Source organism: Labeo rohita, chromosome 5 (genome assembly GCF_022985175.1).
Source record: "Labeo rohita strain BAU-BD-2019 chromosome 5, IGBB_LRoh.1.0, whole genome shotgun sequence".
Lineage (NCBI taxonomy): Eukaryota > Metazoa > Chordata > Actinopteri > Cypriniformes > Cyprinidae > Labeo > Labeo rohita.
The window spans coordinates 19,789,181-19,807,537 of NC_066873.1; the positions used below are offsets into that span (position 1 = coordinate 19,789,181).

An 18,357-nucleotide genomic window follows, 5' to 3' on the forward strand; every position below is an offset into this window, starting at 1 on the left:
AAAACAGCGACCATTAAATAACAAACTTGAGAAGAAGCCCCATCTGTTGTTTGTCCATGGCTGCATACATAAAGCAGGCACAGCTGGTGCTGGTGGAGGCAGACACGGCCTTGCTTCTGTACCCCCACCCCGCTTCCATCCGCCCCGTGCTTTTTGCATTGTGTCTGACATGCAAGATTTGTCAACTCGTGACGCCTCTGCCTCCTTACAATTCTTCATTGATCTGATTTGATTAGGGGGGATGTTTGCAACTCATGTGCCAGAGCAGACACGCAGCGTAGACAAAAGGAAGAGAGAGAGAAAAAGATGCAAATAATTGCTTCCCTTTTCACAGCACAAATTTGGCAACTTTGAGCAACTAGTGAAATAATTAGAGCCCTCTGTGCACGCGTGCAGAGCACCAAACAGTACACAGAATTGATAGCGGACTGTGGTTGGCATTTTGCATGTTTAATGTGGTCTCCAGCTGTGTGAGGGATAATATCTCTGACATGCTGCTCATGCAGAACAATGAGGAGGAGTCCATATGGCCAATGAGAAAAAGATTTCTTTATCATGTACACTGTAAGCCCGGATTTTGTATCTAATTAAACCATTTAATTACAATTGAACACAATATGTAAGTTTTACTGCATTGCTTATAAAATATAAGTAGATTCTACTAATTTGTAGACATATTTGAACCTGTGAATAAACTTAAGTTAAATTAACTCGTATTATGAAATTTATCTCCTGACCACGCCTCCTCCACCGGTGCTGCGAGTAACAGCGCCATTTTGTCACTGTGATTGTGTATGAATTTAAGCTGTGGATGAATGTGGAAATTTAGATTTAGATAGTTCTATTGGCATTGTTTTCCGCCATTTATCTTTTATCACGTCCCTCGAGAAACTCTTTGTGATCGGCAAAAGTTGTTGTTCGTCTAAACGACGGGACATTTCTCATCCGTTGATAGCTAGTGTTCTCACTCGCCTGCGCTTGAACCCCTGACTGGCGAGTTCGACTAACATTTTTTGCCTTTTTCTTTCAATGATTTCTTTTTCACTCGAGGAGCTGTTGTTTGTGAGGAGCGTAAATTTAGTTTTACTCATACAGTAGCCGCGATTCCAGCCGAGGAGCGACAAAGGTGGAGCTAATATGGTGAGCGCAGAACGTTAATGTACCACGTTTAATTTAGACATGGCTATTGTTTGAAAGCGTAAGTTTTCGTTAATTAGCGGTATAAATACAAAGGCGGATGAATATACTTCTGTTCTATCTAGGTTCACAGTCCTCTTAACGACTATCTTGTTTTGGAAGAAAGAAGAAATGGAAGAGATGCTTTGAAAGTGTAAGTATGATCCTAATAACTGATAAGAGAGCACTGCTATTTACACATTTTCCTCCTGGTTTCACAGACAAGGCTTAAGGCCAGTCTCAGAATAAAATAACATGTTTAATAACATGACAAGGAGTCTTTACTGAAAATACCTTGTAATGACATATTTTAAAATATGTCAGTGCCATTTTTCTTTTCTCAAGATGCACACCAGTAAAGCTTTTAAGGTGTTTTTATAAAAGCTATTTAAGTATCTTAATTTAACTAAGGCCTAGTCCTGGCTTAAGCTAAGCCCTGTCTGTGAAGCCCTGTCTGTGAAACCCTGTCTCTTTGTTCAAACATGGAAATTATTCAAGAACAAAACAATTTCCTTGTTCACATTTATGCCACCTTCACACCAAAGTTCAAGATCAACTGTATGTCGTGGGTTAACTGAGACCTGTTCTGAGGATGATCACTTTGACTAGCACAGTGTGTGTCAGAAGATTATTCATAATGATGATGGTGTGAGTCTGTCCTGCACTCATTCCTGTTGTTTACAAGCTTTCCAGTAGTGTTTGTATGTGGATTTTACTTTAAATATTCTGTAGATGTACAATTAAATGTAAACCCTAAAGTCTAATTACATCTGTAAACTGGAAATTTTCTGAGAGCTGTACCACCTAACCACTGTATCTGACTGCTCCAGATTAATTTAAGCATTGATAGTGTTGCCATAGAAAAGCCCAATTCCCAGTCTATTGACATGAACAGCTCACAAGCTGAACATCACAATGTTGTCCTCTCAGAATTAAAGTAATTATGACATGGTGTGAAGGCAGCATATGACTTTGAGTATTTAACAACAGCATTGTCTAACTGACTTGATAATGTATTTGTCGTTCTGTTTCTTCCTCTGTTAGGAGGCAGCTGACAAGACAAACTTCAGTAAGAATCCTCAGCGTTGATCAAGAAAGTTCACAGCTCACCTCATCTAGAGTGGGAATCATCTTGGAAGAAAGCTTGGTAATGGATGAACTGACCAATCTCAGGCCTTCTATGTCCATTGTTTTCAGACTGATTTCCCTGCCTACACCTGGACTATCCTAAGTGTATGAAAAGTATTTTATATTTTTGTCGGGAAAAGGTGAGCTGACACCTAAAATTCAGTATTGCCAATAGTGTGAACTCAGAGTGTGGAAAAAACATATCGTTTTGATGCTGTTTGTTGCGATTCTGAGGAAAACTTGTTTGTGTGCTTAACGATAAGTTAATTTGTTGAACTAGTATCTTTTTGAACTTTTTTTTTTTCTCCCATGTTTTATGGGGAAATGTTTTCAGGATATGAAAAAATGGTTTTGTTGTGTTTTCAATTGAATATTTGTAATTGAATTGATTTAAAATAAAAGGGAAAATTGCATTAATGTTCCTTTATTTGTTTGCTTTTTCTTAATTTTCTAGGTTAACAAATTGGAAAAATAAAACATTTGATATAGATTTAACTTGGAAATTAGTATATTTGACTTAAATATAATAGTTATAATAATTGCAAATGAAATGATGTTACAAAACATTTTAAGTTAAATGAAATGATCTTTGTAATTCATATTACAAAACATTTTAAGTTAAATAAACTTTACATTACTTAAATTTTTTAGGGCAACCAGTTTCCTCCAATTTTTTAAGTAAATTCAACTTATCCGGGTTTAGAGTGTAGGATCACGGTGGACTCTAAACATGTGTCTGGTAATGTAATTGACAGGCTAGTCAAAAAAAGAATTGTACTTGAAAAAATACTTGAGCATGAACCCGCAACGTACAAGGCACCAAGGCATCTGAGCGTAGCTTTTCGGCCTGGTATGAAAAACATTTATCATTTGTCAAAGAACCGAACTGCAGGGATCCACAGTCTCATTACTGGTAAAGCCTGGTGTTCCCCCGCATATCTCCCACAATTCTCCACTTCTGTTCTGTGCTTTAGCTCCCAAGTCCAGAAATAAATCAGTGATGACAGAAAAGTTCTGCTTTCCTACTTCTATCAACAGCTGGGTGGTTGTAGCTACCACTTTTCACTTTGCATTCACAATATAGCATTGACAACAACCTTGATATTTTAATAATAATACATTGATATTGTGTTATTACTACACATATGACAATATCATAAATAATCCAGGAAACTAACTGTCTGGTTGACATTTAAACATAGTAGGTGGTGGGATTGAGTCTTAAAGGTATAGTTCAGAATTGGAGAAATGAAAATTATGTCATTAATTACTCACCCTCGTGTTGTTTCAAACCTGTAAGAGTTTCGTTCATCTTTGAAACACAAAGTAAGATATTTTTATGAGATCTGAAAGCTTTCTGGCCCTGCATAGACAGCATCGCAACTACTATGTTCAAGGACCAGAAAGGTAAGAAAATCGTTAAAATAGTCCATGTGACATCAATGGTTCAGCTGTGATGTTATGATGCTACGATTCACAAGAGTACCATGACACAAGGTATTTTATCAATGTCCTTACTACCCTTCTGGGTCTTGAATGTGTCAGTTGTGTTGCTGTCTATGCAGGGTCAGAAAGCTCTCGAATTTCAAAATATCTTAATTTGTATTCTGAAGATGAACAAAGGTCTTAAGGGTTTGAAATGAGAGTGAGTAATGACAGAATTTTCATTTTTGGGTGAACTATCCCTTTAATGTTGATTGCCTCTCATCATAAAACAGAAAACAACAGATAATGCAGTGTGTAGTGACTACTGGTGCTCAAAATAATGTTGAAGGAGATGACAGATGATAAAAAGACACTCTACCTGCACCCAAGAAAAGTTAGCTCATCAGTGTGGGAGTTTTTGGATTTGGTAAAAAACCCAAGGTGTTAAGACATCCCAGTCTGCAGGATGTGCCAATCAACAGCAAGCTATTTTTGTATTATGGTTACAAACTCTCTGTCTGCCTCCCTGTAGTCATATTTCAAGCTTGATTTATTTGGCAAAAAAGGAAAAACACTAAATAAACAAAGCTAAAGATGAATTTAAACAATAGTTTTATTTATTGCCTCCATATTTCAATAGATATTGGGATAATACTATAATTACTTGAATTATTTTGGCCATAATAACTCTGTGGTGAAAAACTGATATTGTGGCAGCCCTATAATTAGATGTAAAATATTGTTTGTCAAAAGACAGGATACTATCTGAAAGGTAAAGCTTAGATCTGTTTACAGAAAACGCAATTACATTAAAGGGACAGTTCAGAAAAAAAATAAAACTCATTTATTCACCCTCACCCTCAAGTTAACGAAAGTTAAAAGTCAAATGCAAACAGAACTGTATTATTTCCAAACACATAGCTCACCCAAAAATGGAAATTCTGTCATTAATTACTCACCCTCATGTCGTGACAAACCCGTGTTCATCCGCTGAACACAAATTAAGATTTTTTTTTATGAATTTCGAGAGCTTTCTGACCCTGAATAGACAGCAACGCAACTGACACGTTCAAGGCCAAGGATCATTAAAATAATTCATGTTTCATCATTGGTTCAACCGTAATGTTATGTAGCTACGAGAATACTTTTTTGTGTGCAAAGAAAACAAAAATAACAATTTCTGTTCCATTCTATTCTGTTCCAGTCTTCTATGTGTGTTCACAAAGAGCACACAACGAATGCGCAATTGTTGAATAAAACTGTTATTTTTGTTTTCTTTGCACACAAAAAGTATTTTCGTAGCTTCTCGTGAACCACTGATTTCACATTAATGTTACTACCTTTCTGGGCCAGGAAACATTTCAATTGCGTTGCTGTCTATGCATGGTCAGAAAGCTCTCGGATTTCATCAAAAATATCTTAATTTGTGTTCCCGAAGATAAACAAATTGTCATTTTTGGGTGAACTACCCCTTTAAGGGGAGTCAACCTCTGAATAACCTTCCAGTCTGAGTGTATTAAACTGGCAAGCTGGGCATTTTACCATTTAAAAAAAAAAAAGCACATCTCACCATTAACCAACTGACTAAACTCATAGATCATTATCTGATTAAAATGGCTGACCTTCTACTCCTCCCTGGCAAACACTGTCCACAAACAACTCTGGTGAATGGGTGGGAATTATAGGGAATTTCATTAAACCAGAACACTGGCATCTACTGACCCTTGCACACCTTAATAACACAGAAAATCTAAAATGTGTTTTGGCCTGTTCACTATCTTTAAAAAAAAATTCAATACAGAGATAAACAACCACAAACCTGACAGCACCCCCTCCCCACTTGTGTAGACCTTACCCCAAAACAACAAAGATGCACTGAACGATAACATATCTCCAAGTGCTGACAGTTTCCAATTAGTTTATTGATTTACTCCGAGAGTTTAGTTAGTGCAAGGCAAACTGTCAGGATGCTCGGCTTCTGGTCGCTGCTTAGCCACTGTGGCAGCTTCATCCAGCAGAGACGGCCGGCTGATCTTTACTGCGTGCTTGACTCTTACTCATCCCCCTTCTTTCTTCCTTCCTTTCCTCCCTCTCTCTCTCTCTCTTTACAATTGGCCATCTGCTTGTGTGACTGTGCGCCTGCAGAGCAGGGTCCGGCTGCTCCCTGATTAGCCTCACAGACACTGCGGAGCTCATCAGCTGAGAGAACAGACTTGCACTTTGCTGAGGGCTGCTGCAGCTTTGCTCTGCTGAGATTCACCTCTGTGCACCATGTGTCCACGGAGCTTCGATCCTGCAAGCTGTTACTTGACAGTCAGTTACGGGCTTGTACTTGGGTCGTAACAGTTTACGATCATGATGCGAATTTCAAAATGGGATTTTAAGAATTTAACAATAACAATAATGTCAAGATTTTGAAGCATAATGAAGTGCATCCATCATAAAAAGTACTCTACACGGCTCCAGGGTGGTTGGGTTAATAAGCAAATCATTGCACTTGTGTAAGAAAAATAAACCACAATGTCTAGCTTCTGCTAACTGTCATACATGTGTACACGAGAGAGTGGCGTTCCAGCGGATGATGTAGGTGTAGCGCAAGCTTCGGTGAGAGTATGCTAGTCTCATAAGAACCAAGTTTCTTCTTGTGGCTTATATTGAAATCCTCCAACTTTTTCTTTTTTTTTTTACAAATCCTTTTGTAATTCATGACTGGTGTTTTGTTTTGTTCTCACCTCTGTCCTTTCGCATTCATCACTTCTCACCGGAGCTTACACTACGCCTACATCCTACGTCATCCGCTGGAACGCCACTCTTTCGTGGATGCTTGTATAACATTTACCCGAAGCTAGAGATTTCAGTGCCCATTCACATCCATTATACAGCTTGGAAGAGCAAGGATATTTTTAAATATAATTCTGACTGTATTCGTCTGAAAGAATAAAGTCATTTACACCTAGGATGGCTTGAGGGTGAATAAATCATGGGGCAATTTTCATTTTTGGGTGAACTATCCCTTTAAGCAAATAGAAGCTTATTGTATTGCATACTGTACGCATGAAAAATTGATGCCCGGGTACATTACCAAGATGGGTGCAGAGTAAATTTGTGATAGTTCACTGTGCAGACACAGTTTGTGGCACAATCAAATGCCTACAAGCCCTTTCAACAAAACAGAAGTCCAATACAACATAACCCCCATTAGACTACACAGAATAATAAATAAAAAATGTATTCCTCGGGGAAAGCAAGGCCTCGCTTTCCACACTTCCTCCAATTACTCCACCTCAGTAGGTTCAGCCATGAGCTTTTCTGCTCCACAGGTGCTGTCATTCCCCTAGCCAACAGAAAGGAGGAAACCTTCGTCGTTGCAAGCTTTGTCTCTGTCTAATTGGCTGGCAGTGTGACCCTGTGGGCTCAGAGGAAAACGGTGCCCTTAAAGCGAAGTACACAGAGTAGAATTATTGCTCTTAATCCAGGAGAATGGCCTCCACCACGATCAAACCTGCTGCAGTTAATTAAAGAGAAAGGCTGAAGTGCGGGCCTGGTGGCTCTGAGATAAGTAAGAGCAGCGAAGGACAAAACTTAGCTGAGGCGGACTTTTTAAGATTGTGGATGGAGATTGAGGTAATGCCATTGTGAACGTGAGAATTCCAATTAAGATGTGAGAAGTTTACTCCAAGGTGAGACCCATTTAGACGCGATCCACTGCACAGATGTTGTTTAAGTAAAATGGGGGTCACTTAAAAAGTGACTTTCATATTGCGACATTATCGTATCGTGAGATTTTGAAATCGTTACATCACTAGCGCAGGCCGATCATTGTATGACATCAAAAGTACTGTGAGAGCAATTCGAAGGAGACGTCTGCTCTCTATAGCTCTCACAGCTCTCAAAGAATTAGAACGCCCTTGTGTTGTTTTAAAGGGGTCATCGAATGCAAAACTCACTTTTACATGTCGTTGAACATAAATGTGTGTTGGCAGTGTGTGTACACAACCACCCTATAATGATAAAAATCCACCTAGTGATATTTTTTTATCTTTATGAGTAATATCCTCTTTTTCTAATCAGGCTCAGCTTCTTGTCTGTGTGATGTCACATCAACCAAGACACCTCCCACAATGTTTGACTGACATGACCGTTTTACCTTAGACCCACCCTAAATAAGCTGAGTAAGCTGAGAACAGTCCGACCGCCATTGTGTCGACTCCAGTGCAGAGGAAGACAAGTCGTCATCATTTACTCCCGACATCTGAGGATTAACGTTACTTTCGGTTTTGAAGGCAATGTTTTTTTTTTTTTTTACGTCTTATTCTAACATAATAGGTCTTTAAAGTTGTGTTTTGGGCCATTATGTTTTGACACAGTATCTGTCAAACGAATTAAAACTGAAAGCGCAATATGGCTTAATCCATAAAGTTTTTGCTGAAGCGTACATCGTTTAGTTGATCAGCTCATGATTTGGTCATTTCTGCGCCTCAGAACGTGTCCGTTCACAGTGAATGAACGCAGTGAACTCATTTATTGTATGTACTTTGAGTTTAGTGCACGCTTGGGAACGCAAAGGCCACCGGTTATGCTTTATTTTCGCCGCAGATGATTACAGCATTTCACTAGATTTGTAGTGAGACGCATTTTTGTAAGCCTGTTTTCCAAGTATGCATAACTGCAGACTGGAGATCTCCAAATGGGGGCGGGAACTCCAAAAGTGGGCATAACCTCCAAAATGGGGCGGGGTCTCGTCACGCAAAGACTTTCACCATTGGCTCTGGCTTCAGCCAATTGTTATTGACTTACATTTCAAAATTAAGCTTTATAAATTAGACATTGTTTCTAGTTGTTCCAAAATAAAATCAAATATGCTACATAAATAAATATCCTCAGTGAAAGCAGAAAAGCTTATGGCCAGTGGTGTTCGGACTGGAGTTAGAACCTCTGCTTAATGATGTAAACGGGAATCACCCGCAAGCCGTCACAGCCCAGCGCAGGGGATAGGTTTTACTCTATCGCTTTGTTTTAAGAAACAGGGGCATCCCGGGACTTAAAATTCGCAGGGTAGGAGGGTGTAGTGATGCTGAGTGTAACTAAAAAGGTCCCATTGTCCGGTGAGGTCCGGTTGGGGAGTTACGGAACATCCCGCCGATCTTATATCGCATAATCTTATTAGCTGTTTATCTGCCACGCTATTCAGCGCCAATCCCACCATGCAGTCAGTTTCACTGGTTAAGGTTAGGGTAAGTGTGGGGTAGGTTTATGGGTTAGCATTGTTTGTAGCATAGTGTAGGAAATCAACACTGTGATTGACACAACCAATAAAACCTTTAGAAGCAGCTGTGGGGCAGAGTTTGCGCTGAAGTGGATTGGGGGGAAAATTGTGCCTGCCTGTCAATGGGAGGAAGCCACGCCCTATTTTGGAGCTCCCACCCCGTTTTGGAGTTCCCACCCCCATTTGGAGATCTCCAGGCTGCAGTTATACCCTTCTCCTGTTTTCACTGAAGCTGGAGTTTTCCTTCAAAATAAAAGCTCTCCCGTCGTTTCCGTCAAAATAAAAGCTGTGCAGTTTGAATTGCTGACAGCTACTAAATGGGTAACGTTCTAGCAGTCCAAATTCAAAATGTCTCTTTCAAGTGTAGAAAGTAGGAAAGATCTATTGTAATTTCCTTACTGTAGTGTAAAGGTAAAATAATACACCTATGAAATATTCATTTCCATTTATATTTATCTTCATTTTATTCAAATATTCTTTTTTTTTAAATATCGCAATAAATATTGTGTTGTGGACTTTCATATTACATCAGTGCAGACCGATTGTTGAATGACATCAAAGTACTGTGAGAGCAATTCGAAAGCACAAGGAGACTTCTCTATAGCTCTCACAGATGTCATACAACAATTGGTCTGCGCAGCGCAAACAGCCAAATCCTGGATATTTTAGGCAATATAGAAATCCTGGCCAAGACATGTCCCGTAAAAATGGCACGTATGGTCACCTAATCCGATTCCTTGCAAATTTCCGACTCAAAACAGTTAATTGTTCACAAACTGGACAGTTCTCATAAATATTCAACTGGTGTTCCACAGAAAATTAAGTCATAAGAGTTAGGAACAGCATAAAGATGATTCAATTATGGCAATTTTCATTTATGGCTGAGCTATTCTTTTAAAAAACAAATCTCATTTATAAGTTTCACTTTCATAGTTTGAAGATACATGTTCTAGAGGCCAAAAACACACTTTGGCTATTGTTGTTTTTATAATACAATTAAAGTAAGCACATAATTATATTTTAAACCTATTTTCAAGATTGTAACAGCACTTTTCTTCCACGTTACAGAATTGTCAGATACTGACTAAAGATGTGAGTCTCACTGAGAAAACAAGTTCTCTGTATCTACGTGCAAATACAAACCAGCAGAATGTATCCAGTTATAACTCTGTAAGGCAGACATAAGATGAATCTTGGCATATCCAATTTTTACCAGTTGATTGCGTGGCCTGTATAATATACACTAGGGGAAAATTATTCAGACAGCATCTAAATTTATAATAATACAAACATGTAAAAAATAATTTAACTTTGGATTGCAATAGCCTTGGTTCTGGTCTGATGGTTCTGCTTATTTCTGTGAAACATCCAGCAATGGAAAAAAGATTTTAGGGAAGCATAATGCTTCCATTATACTGCATTTTTAATGCTTTACCATGCAATACTTCTAAACAAAAAATACAATAGTATCCACTATATTGGTAAGAAAAATGCATACTGTCAACAAAACCAGCAATGAATGAAAGAGACTCGCACTGCATGACATATTTGATATATTTATGAAACTAAAGCACTTTCTTTCAGTGAATGTAAAATATGTAAGCTGTGTATGTAAGCATTAAGTGTATGAACTCTGTCTCCACTGTGAGCTAGTACATTGCCATGTGCTTCCCGGTGGACACCCAGCAGCATGAGCTTTTAAAACTATTTCCAATGGCTGATTTTCCCTATTTAAATATTCCCTCTGGGCAGTAATACCCTTAATATGAATACTACAACCTGCTGTATATTTGTGTTTACTGGCAGGGAGCATTATTACGCTGTAATTTAGCCACTGCTGACATGCTATTATTTACGCATATCTTATGATGCATTATTGACCCCTTGTGTTTTAATATGAATGGCTTCTTTCTTTCTTTCTTTTATTTATTTATTTACATTTTGTTGCAGGACAAACAAGTATTTTTGAGTAGAACAAAACAGTAGCTCTCTGAACTTTATAAAAATGGTTTTGGTAACAGGCAGTAATGAAGCCAGAATGAAAAGGATTTTATTTCCTTTTAAAAAAACTTCATTTCTCCCACTTATAACTTTATAAGTCATGATGTAACCTTACATCTCACAAAGTGACTTTTATTACTCAGTTATTACTCTCTCTATATCTCACAGCGTGGCTTTCTAATTCTCCACTTTCTCACAATTATGTTTTTTATTCTTCACTTGGAAACATGCTTTTATACCGCAGAGACATACGTCACACTCGGACAACTGGGTGGTTTTGTGAACAATAAGAAAAATGAAGCATTTTAAAAAAGTAATACACTTCTAACATGATGTAATATATATAATAAATGAATATTCAGGGCCTTATGCAAAAGAAAAATGCCATTGTCTTTGAGATTACAACCCAAGCGAAATAATGAGCACTCTGACAGGAAACGCATATATAATCTCATTTGAAAAAGAAGTCTATGACAAGTTCTGAAATCGCAGCGCTCGCTTTTAAATTACTACCCATGAAGGCCACCCACTGACTGTGCGGAAGTGAGCAGCTTCAATTATAAATGCATAAATGCCGAGAGGAACGTACGTGCACAACCATGAACATAAGGCATTTATCATCATCAACAAGCTTAGCGTTGGTTAAAAGAAGAAATGATTCTCTAATTTTTGGGTCTGTGATCACTGACTGCTTTATCCTCTATGTTTTTACTCACCTTGACGGAGATTTTCCCCTCATCCTTTGGTAAGTGTGCAGCCAGGAACCAGTCTCCCGGGAGGGGGCTGGTGACATTGAAAACCCCTGTGGTGCGGTTGGGCAGCGTCCATGTCAAAGTGACAGCGAAGGAGCCTGGTACAATGGTGTCCTTTGGAAAACGTGTCTGGAGGGGGTTGATTACAGGTGGCGCTCCTGACCTGAAGTACCTGTAAACCATAGTTACATTTTAAGACATGCCAAAAACGGTTTATATGGATGAGATTAAATGCATCAGTCATTGTGCTGAGAATCATTTATGTTCCAGTGTGATGTACATGAGGCTTTGAAATTCTTATTAAAGCTGGTTTTTAAACACTCTGACATTAGTCTGTCAAACAAGTAATTCCGCCTCGATTTCAGTCCATTCGTTGAGATGAGGTTCAACTTATTTGGAATGCTCAAAACACCAATTCTGGTGCTACTAGTACTGATGCAAAAATACGCAGTTTACTTTATGGTTTTCATAAAGAGAAGCCTCAAATGTTCCCATAAGCTTAATAAAACCTGAAATCACCATGGAGACCATCCAATGGCCCACACAAAGAAGTCATTTAATAAACATACTAAACAACATCTTAATAAAAATATAAAAATTCAGAAAGTTTTCTATAGCAGGTTTAGATGCAGCAATCTATGGAAGCCTGTTTCTGAAATGAAATAAAAAATTAAAAAGGTAATTGTATCTTGCAATTCTGCAATTTACATCTTGCGATTCTGGCTTTTTTTCTCAGAACTGTGTGATACAAACTCAGCTGTAAGTTATAAAATCAGAATAGAAGGATGTAAATTTTCAAGTTTGTATCTCGCAATTCGGATTTTTTTTTCTCGTAAATCTGAGTTTATATCTTGAAATTCTAACTTTCTTTCTCAGAATTGTGAGAAACTTACAATTGCAAGTTATAAAATTCAATTCTGAGGGGGAAAAGAATGATATTTTCTCAGAATTTTAAGTTTATATCTCACAATTCTGAGAATTCTTCACATTTTTGTGTATTTGAATTCTTTCCAACAATGACTGTGATTTTGAGATGCATCTTTTCACACTTTAGACAACTGAGAGACTCATATGCAACTATTACAGAAGGTTCAAACGTTCACTGATGCTCCAAAAGGAAACACAATGCATTAAGAGCTGGGGGGGTAAAAACTTTTGAACAGAATAAATATTTGTACATTTTTCTTATTTTGCCTAAATATCATATTTTTTCATTTAGTACTGCTCTTCAGAAGCTACAGAAGATACTTACATGTTTCCCAGAAGACAAAATAAGTTAAATTTACCCTGATCTTCAAATTCCAAAAGTTTTCACCCCCCAGCTCTTAATACATTGTGTTTCCTTCTGAAGCCTCAGTGAGCATTTGAACCTTCTGTAATAGTTGCATATGAGTCCCTCAGTTGTCCTCAGTGTGAAAAGATGGATCTCAAAATCATACAGTCATTGTTGGAAAGGGTTCAAATACACAAAAATGCTGAAAAACCAAAGAATTTGTGGGACCTGAAGGATTTTTCTTAAGTATAGCAGGCAGTTTAACTGTTCAGGACAAACAAGGAGTACTATAATAAGAAAAACAAGTGAGTCCATACAAACATAGGGCCTGAGAAAGCATACTGAAGTCTGTCCCGAATCAATTAGAATGCAGAAGATGCAACAATTTCTCACTCAATCACAAGAGAGGAAATGGAGCATTGTGACTAATACTAAATTATGCATGAAGTGAATCATAAACAAATATTCCAACATTTAACTTCATCGTTAATGTTTTGAGCAATGCTTACAAATTTAGGAAGCACTGATTTGGAACAGCGCCCCGACTAGGCTGCAATTACAAGTATAAGAGAGAAGAATGAAAGAGACGAAAATCATCCACTCACATCAGACTCATTTTCAACACAAAACCGCGATGTGCTTTTCTTCATTTCGACATGCGAGCACAAGGTCATGAAAGTAAAAAGTCTTCCCTCAGTCTCTAGCCTGTCAGTCAACACACAGACACAGGCAGACAGTAGGAGCCTGCAACAAATCATGCCATGACACTTTTTCTAAAAGGCTTCACTGTCTGCAATTATTTTTGCTCAATGTACTGCTTTGTGTCTCCTGTAGTTTGTCAGTCACAACCCTGACAATCCTCTGTGGGAAAAAAAGCCCCTGTATGAAGGGTTTCACAACAAAGACTATCAATTACTCTTTTATTCTCGGGTTCTCTCATTTTCAGAGGTAGAAATGTCTTTGTGAGACAGGTAAAAATGACAAAAGACAGCACAACCACATACGTGTAATGAAGTCACACAGTGATTCAGAGACACTCATGATGAAAACTGATATCATATGCATCACTATCTGACACGTTTTAAGTGTTCAAAAAAATGGATTTACTTCCATCACTGTTCTCAGCTAACTAAACACCCACCAAAAGAAGTCTATAACACCTGGAGAAAGCTGTCTGTTTAAGCTGTCTTTTGAAATCTGGGTCAGTGATGGGATGCTTACTTTTTTTTTTCTTCTATTTTCTTTGTCCTAGCTGTTGATCCACACAAAATACATAAAATAGGCATAAATGCAATGATTTGAATACACCTCATCTAGGATCTAGAATTAAAAAATGATAATAATAATAATTAATATTCATCTGAATATTCTTTCAGGGGAATGAAAGAGGTCAAGGTAATGGTCAAGGTATTACAACTGTCCTGATATCATAATGAAGAAAAGGTCTCATATAATAAGACCCTTATATGTTTAAGTTATCAAAAACAGGAAATTATACTGGCAGCGGCTTTATTTCTTTAAATAGCAATAGATGCTATTAACACTTAGTAAAAAATAGCAGTATGCTAATAGCTATAGATTGTATTTATAACGCTACTCTAACACTACCCTACACTTTATTTTCAACTTTTTGATTATTTCCTTCATTTTTATTGAAAATAAATGCCTTTCCGATGTTATATCAGATTTGTGAAGGAAGAAAAAAAGTCTGACAAAAGGCGAATTCGAATTCGGATCAATCGCGTCAAAAATGACTATGGCACAGGCTTTACCATCTACGTCACTGGGACTGATGTTTGACAGTCATCTTTTGTAGTGTTGACTAGCCCAATCACACGTTGGTGGGAGAAGTTAGCCTAAATAGCCTCTGCCAACAAGGCGGGTTATTTGCACTTAGTGTAAATAGACACTTCGAATTACAGAAATTTGGGGATCGACTGATGTGTTTTTCAAGGCCGATGCCAATACTGATTATTACAGATCAAGTAGACCAATAATCAATATTTTGAACCGATATATATGTCTGGTGTAAAAATTATTGTCAAAATTAATTAACAAGGCCTCTGATAAAAACTATCTTTAAGCGCTTTTAAATTATTTTATCGGCAAATCGGTTTTGAAAATAACCAATACCGATAATGTCAATATTATCGGTTGACTCCTAGTAGAAAGGTACAAGATATAATACAAAAGACAAAAAAAACAAAAAAAACAAAACAAAACAAAAAAAACAGACATGAAAAGACACTTAGGCTTATTTCTGTTAGTCTGACTCATTGTCAAAGCACATTTAACACAGATCAAGCTCAGTCACTATGGCAACTTATGCTGGTTTGGGGTAGGCTAACTGTCAACCTGAGTTCCTCTAACACTGACCAATAACGATGCAATGATATTACCACTGACTCCCTCACACAGAGTTATTTGACTTTGTTAACCACTATCAGTACAAAAATAAAAGTATACAGAAAATGTAACTTGAATAATAAACCAGATAAATAAAAATATAGACTACACCTGACTGCATTTAATGTATTGTGCCCAAGATTTAGTGACATTCTCTTAAGATTTATAAAAACAATTTAACATTGTTTCTGCTTGAGCATTCAGTTAATCTCTGGTTTTATGACAACTGCACCTTTTATGGTTATTAGTAGAACATTAAACATTACAATCTAAAATTTCTTTTTAAAGCATTAAAATCACTGAATTAAAAGTAAAAATCACTCAATTTAAAATGAAAATAAATAATAAAAAACAGACTACATTTTCACTGGTAAGAAGAGAAGCTTAGTAATTAGGACTGTATTAGCTTACTTTTGATTTACCCATTACAATAGTCCCTTTACAGTTACTGCTGTCATAAAAATATGCTTACTTATACGTTTAAAATTCTACATGAGCCACATTTAATGTCCAACAACAATTTATTATTTTTATATATATATATATATATATATATATATATATATTTTGTATTATTATTATTTTCTTTTTTTTTTTTTTTTTTTTTTTTTGCAAAAATGTATATTTTACTCAGCGCTCATACACACCCATATGCCTCACACAGAATATGAAGAATATACTTGTTATGCACTGAGGAAAACACAATGTCTCAAATGCATTAAACAGCACAAATATATTCACTATTTGATACTTGATCAACATTAAAGGCTTTTAAGACTAGAGTGCACATCAAATTATTTTGACTCATTGAACCTGGGTCACACTAGTGATTTTGCAACTTAAATAGTCGTTTATGGAACTGCTTTAGCCCTGATTGAATTATTAGGTTATTTCATTTCTGGATTTGGACTTAAATCCACACTTTTCTTAGTGCACTTTATGAATCAGGCCCCAGGTATGAAAATAATAACAACAAAAGCACACCACCAGAACTGTCTTGGTCTATAAGTCTTTAAAATATCAGATAATCTCCCCAGCCAAAACTGATTTCTTGTCTAACAAGTCTCTCTAAGGAGGCCATCTCAGTAACGCCAACAAACAGCGATTTTCTCTGTAGAAAACAGGCACAGTAGTCCACCTCCTATCTGCCAGAAAACTGTTTCAAAAACATGTTTTATTTTCACAATTAAAAATCGACAATCACAAATTCTCCCCTTTTTCTTTAACTGGCCCTATAATGTCTCCAGATTTCTTTGTGTGTTTCTCCTTTGTGAAACAGACATGCAATCTTCCGAGATGGTCATGCTAACCCAGGGGTCCTGGATCCTTGACAGGTAATAACTCAAAGTACTACTGCTGGAGCTCTGCGGGGTTATTAGATAAGTCATCCTGCCCTTCTTAAACTCTGAGCTAGTGCACCTAAAAGATGTCCCATCATCAGCGGTCTTATTCCAAGGCGGAGACCCCATACTGCTCACACGAATGTGACGACTTGGACAATGTTGTTAAAGCACAAGCTTGTGTTCTGCACCATCAGACAGATGTTTTCAGCACTGGGTAATGATTTTATCTGGGTTGTGTTTTGCACTGAGCCATGAACTTCTTCCTTTGAGGCTGGCAGTGGCAGCTCCAGATCTTTACAAAGACGCTGCTTTGTAGTTCTGAGGGAGTGTTCAAACTATAAAGACATCTGCGCAGGTAATATGAACACACTGCATAGACTGTCAGTTATGGTGTTACGCTTCAATACAGTGACACAGTGGCACAAATGTTTTCCTAATTAACTTAGCATGTCCTGTAAATTAACATTTCCCTGAATGCACCTGATGAAGCTACCATGCATCCTCCTTAATGCTCTTATCTATACAGTTCAACATAGCTCACACACGGTGCAAAATACATACCGTATAAAATATGACATGCCAGTGTATGCAATTTATTGCTCCAAAGGCCTGGCTTCATTATCCTCTGCAGAGCATGCAGTGCTCTGTTATGACCCAATTAGTTACACGTCCATACATGTTAGCAAATTACATCCAAACATATTACTGCCAGGCTCATCAAAGCAATACAGAGCTGTCCTAAGATCAGAGTCCAAGCTGTATGTAAACTGGACTTTCAGCAAACAGATCATCATAATCAGATCAACATGCTCTGTAGTCAGTGCATTTCCTCACAACGTTTAAGGTCACACTCTATTAATCCTTAGTTGTCAATTAGGCTGAAGAGAGTTTGAAACAAGGTGAAAACAAGGTTTGGTAATTAACGCAAGGCGAGTTTGGCTGCAAAAATAACACAAATGAGCACTCACAAAAGCTGGGAGACAAAGATAAGAATGGCATTAGCCCCTTTTACACAGTAATACTAGTAAATTGCTGTAAAATTACCGGAATTATTTTACCTATCACTTTACACAGGCAACGGCGTTCTGCCTTTTAACTGGTAAAGCACCATTCACACACCAGTTTCAAAATACCTGTAAATCTGTGACATATCATTAAGTTTTTGTTGATGTTTTAAAATTTTGTGTCAAGAATTCACATTCATGCAGCTGCTTTTGGCGCAGAGACATTGTTTTAGACAATTTCAAACTGAACTACACATTGCGGAGTAAATGCGTCATCTGCATCAGAATGTTATGATTGGCCCAGATTAGACATTTTACATCAGCGCATTCTGAACTCACACATGCTCATACTGGTAATCTCATTCTATGTTCACACAGAGCACATTACTGGCAATTTACTGGTAATGTTTTTCTGGATAACTTCTTATAACTTCGCCAGAATGAATTTACAGTAAATTTCGGTAAAGGCTATGGGCCAGTTTTACTAAACAGGGAAAATTAACACGAGAGCACAATTCCAAAACAGTGCAGATGGATGTGGAAATTTCTGCAGGTGATTTAGTAACAATGTGCAAATTAAAGA

General features: G+C 37.4%; 1 protein-coding gene and 1 long non-coding RNA gene across 3 annotated transcripts in view; one reads left to right on the top strand and one right to left on the bottom strand.

The window, feature by feature from the left end:
* Window positions 1-18,357, bottom strand: part of tmem8b (transmembrane protein 8B) — a 170,617-nt gene that overhangs the window by 92,327 nt on the left and 59,933 nt on the right. For both annotated transcript variants that reach the window (XM_051110840.1, XM_051110842.1), the window contains one exon: window positions 11,713-11,920. In XM_051110840.1, the coding sequence (XP_050966797.1) occupies window positions 11,713-11,920 (208 nt within the window). The remainder of the gene's footprint in view (window positions 1-11,712; window positions 11,921-18,357) is intronic.
* LOC127165893 (uncharacterized) lies at window positions 607-2,721 on the top strand. Its single transcript, XR_007827835.1, has 3 exons — window positions 607-1,140; window positions 1,263-1,330; window positions 2,221-2,721. It is a non-coding gene; the product is annotated as an uncharacterized LOC127165893 (long non-coding RNA).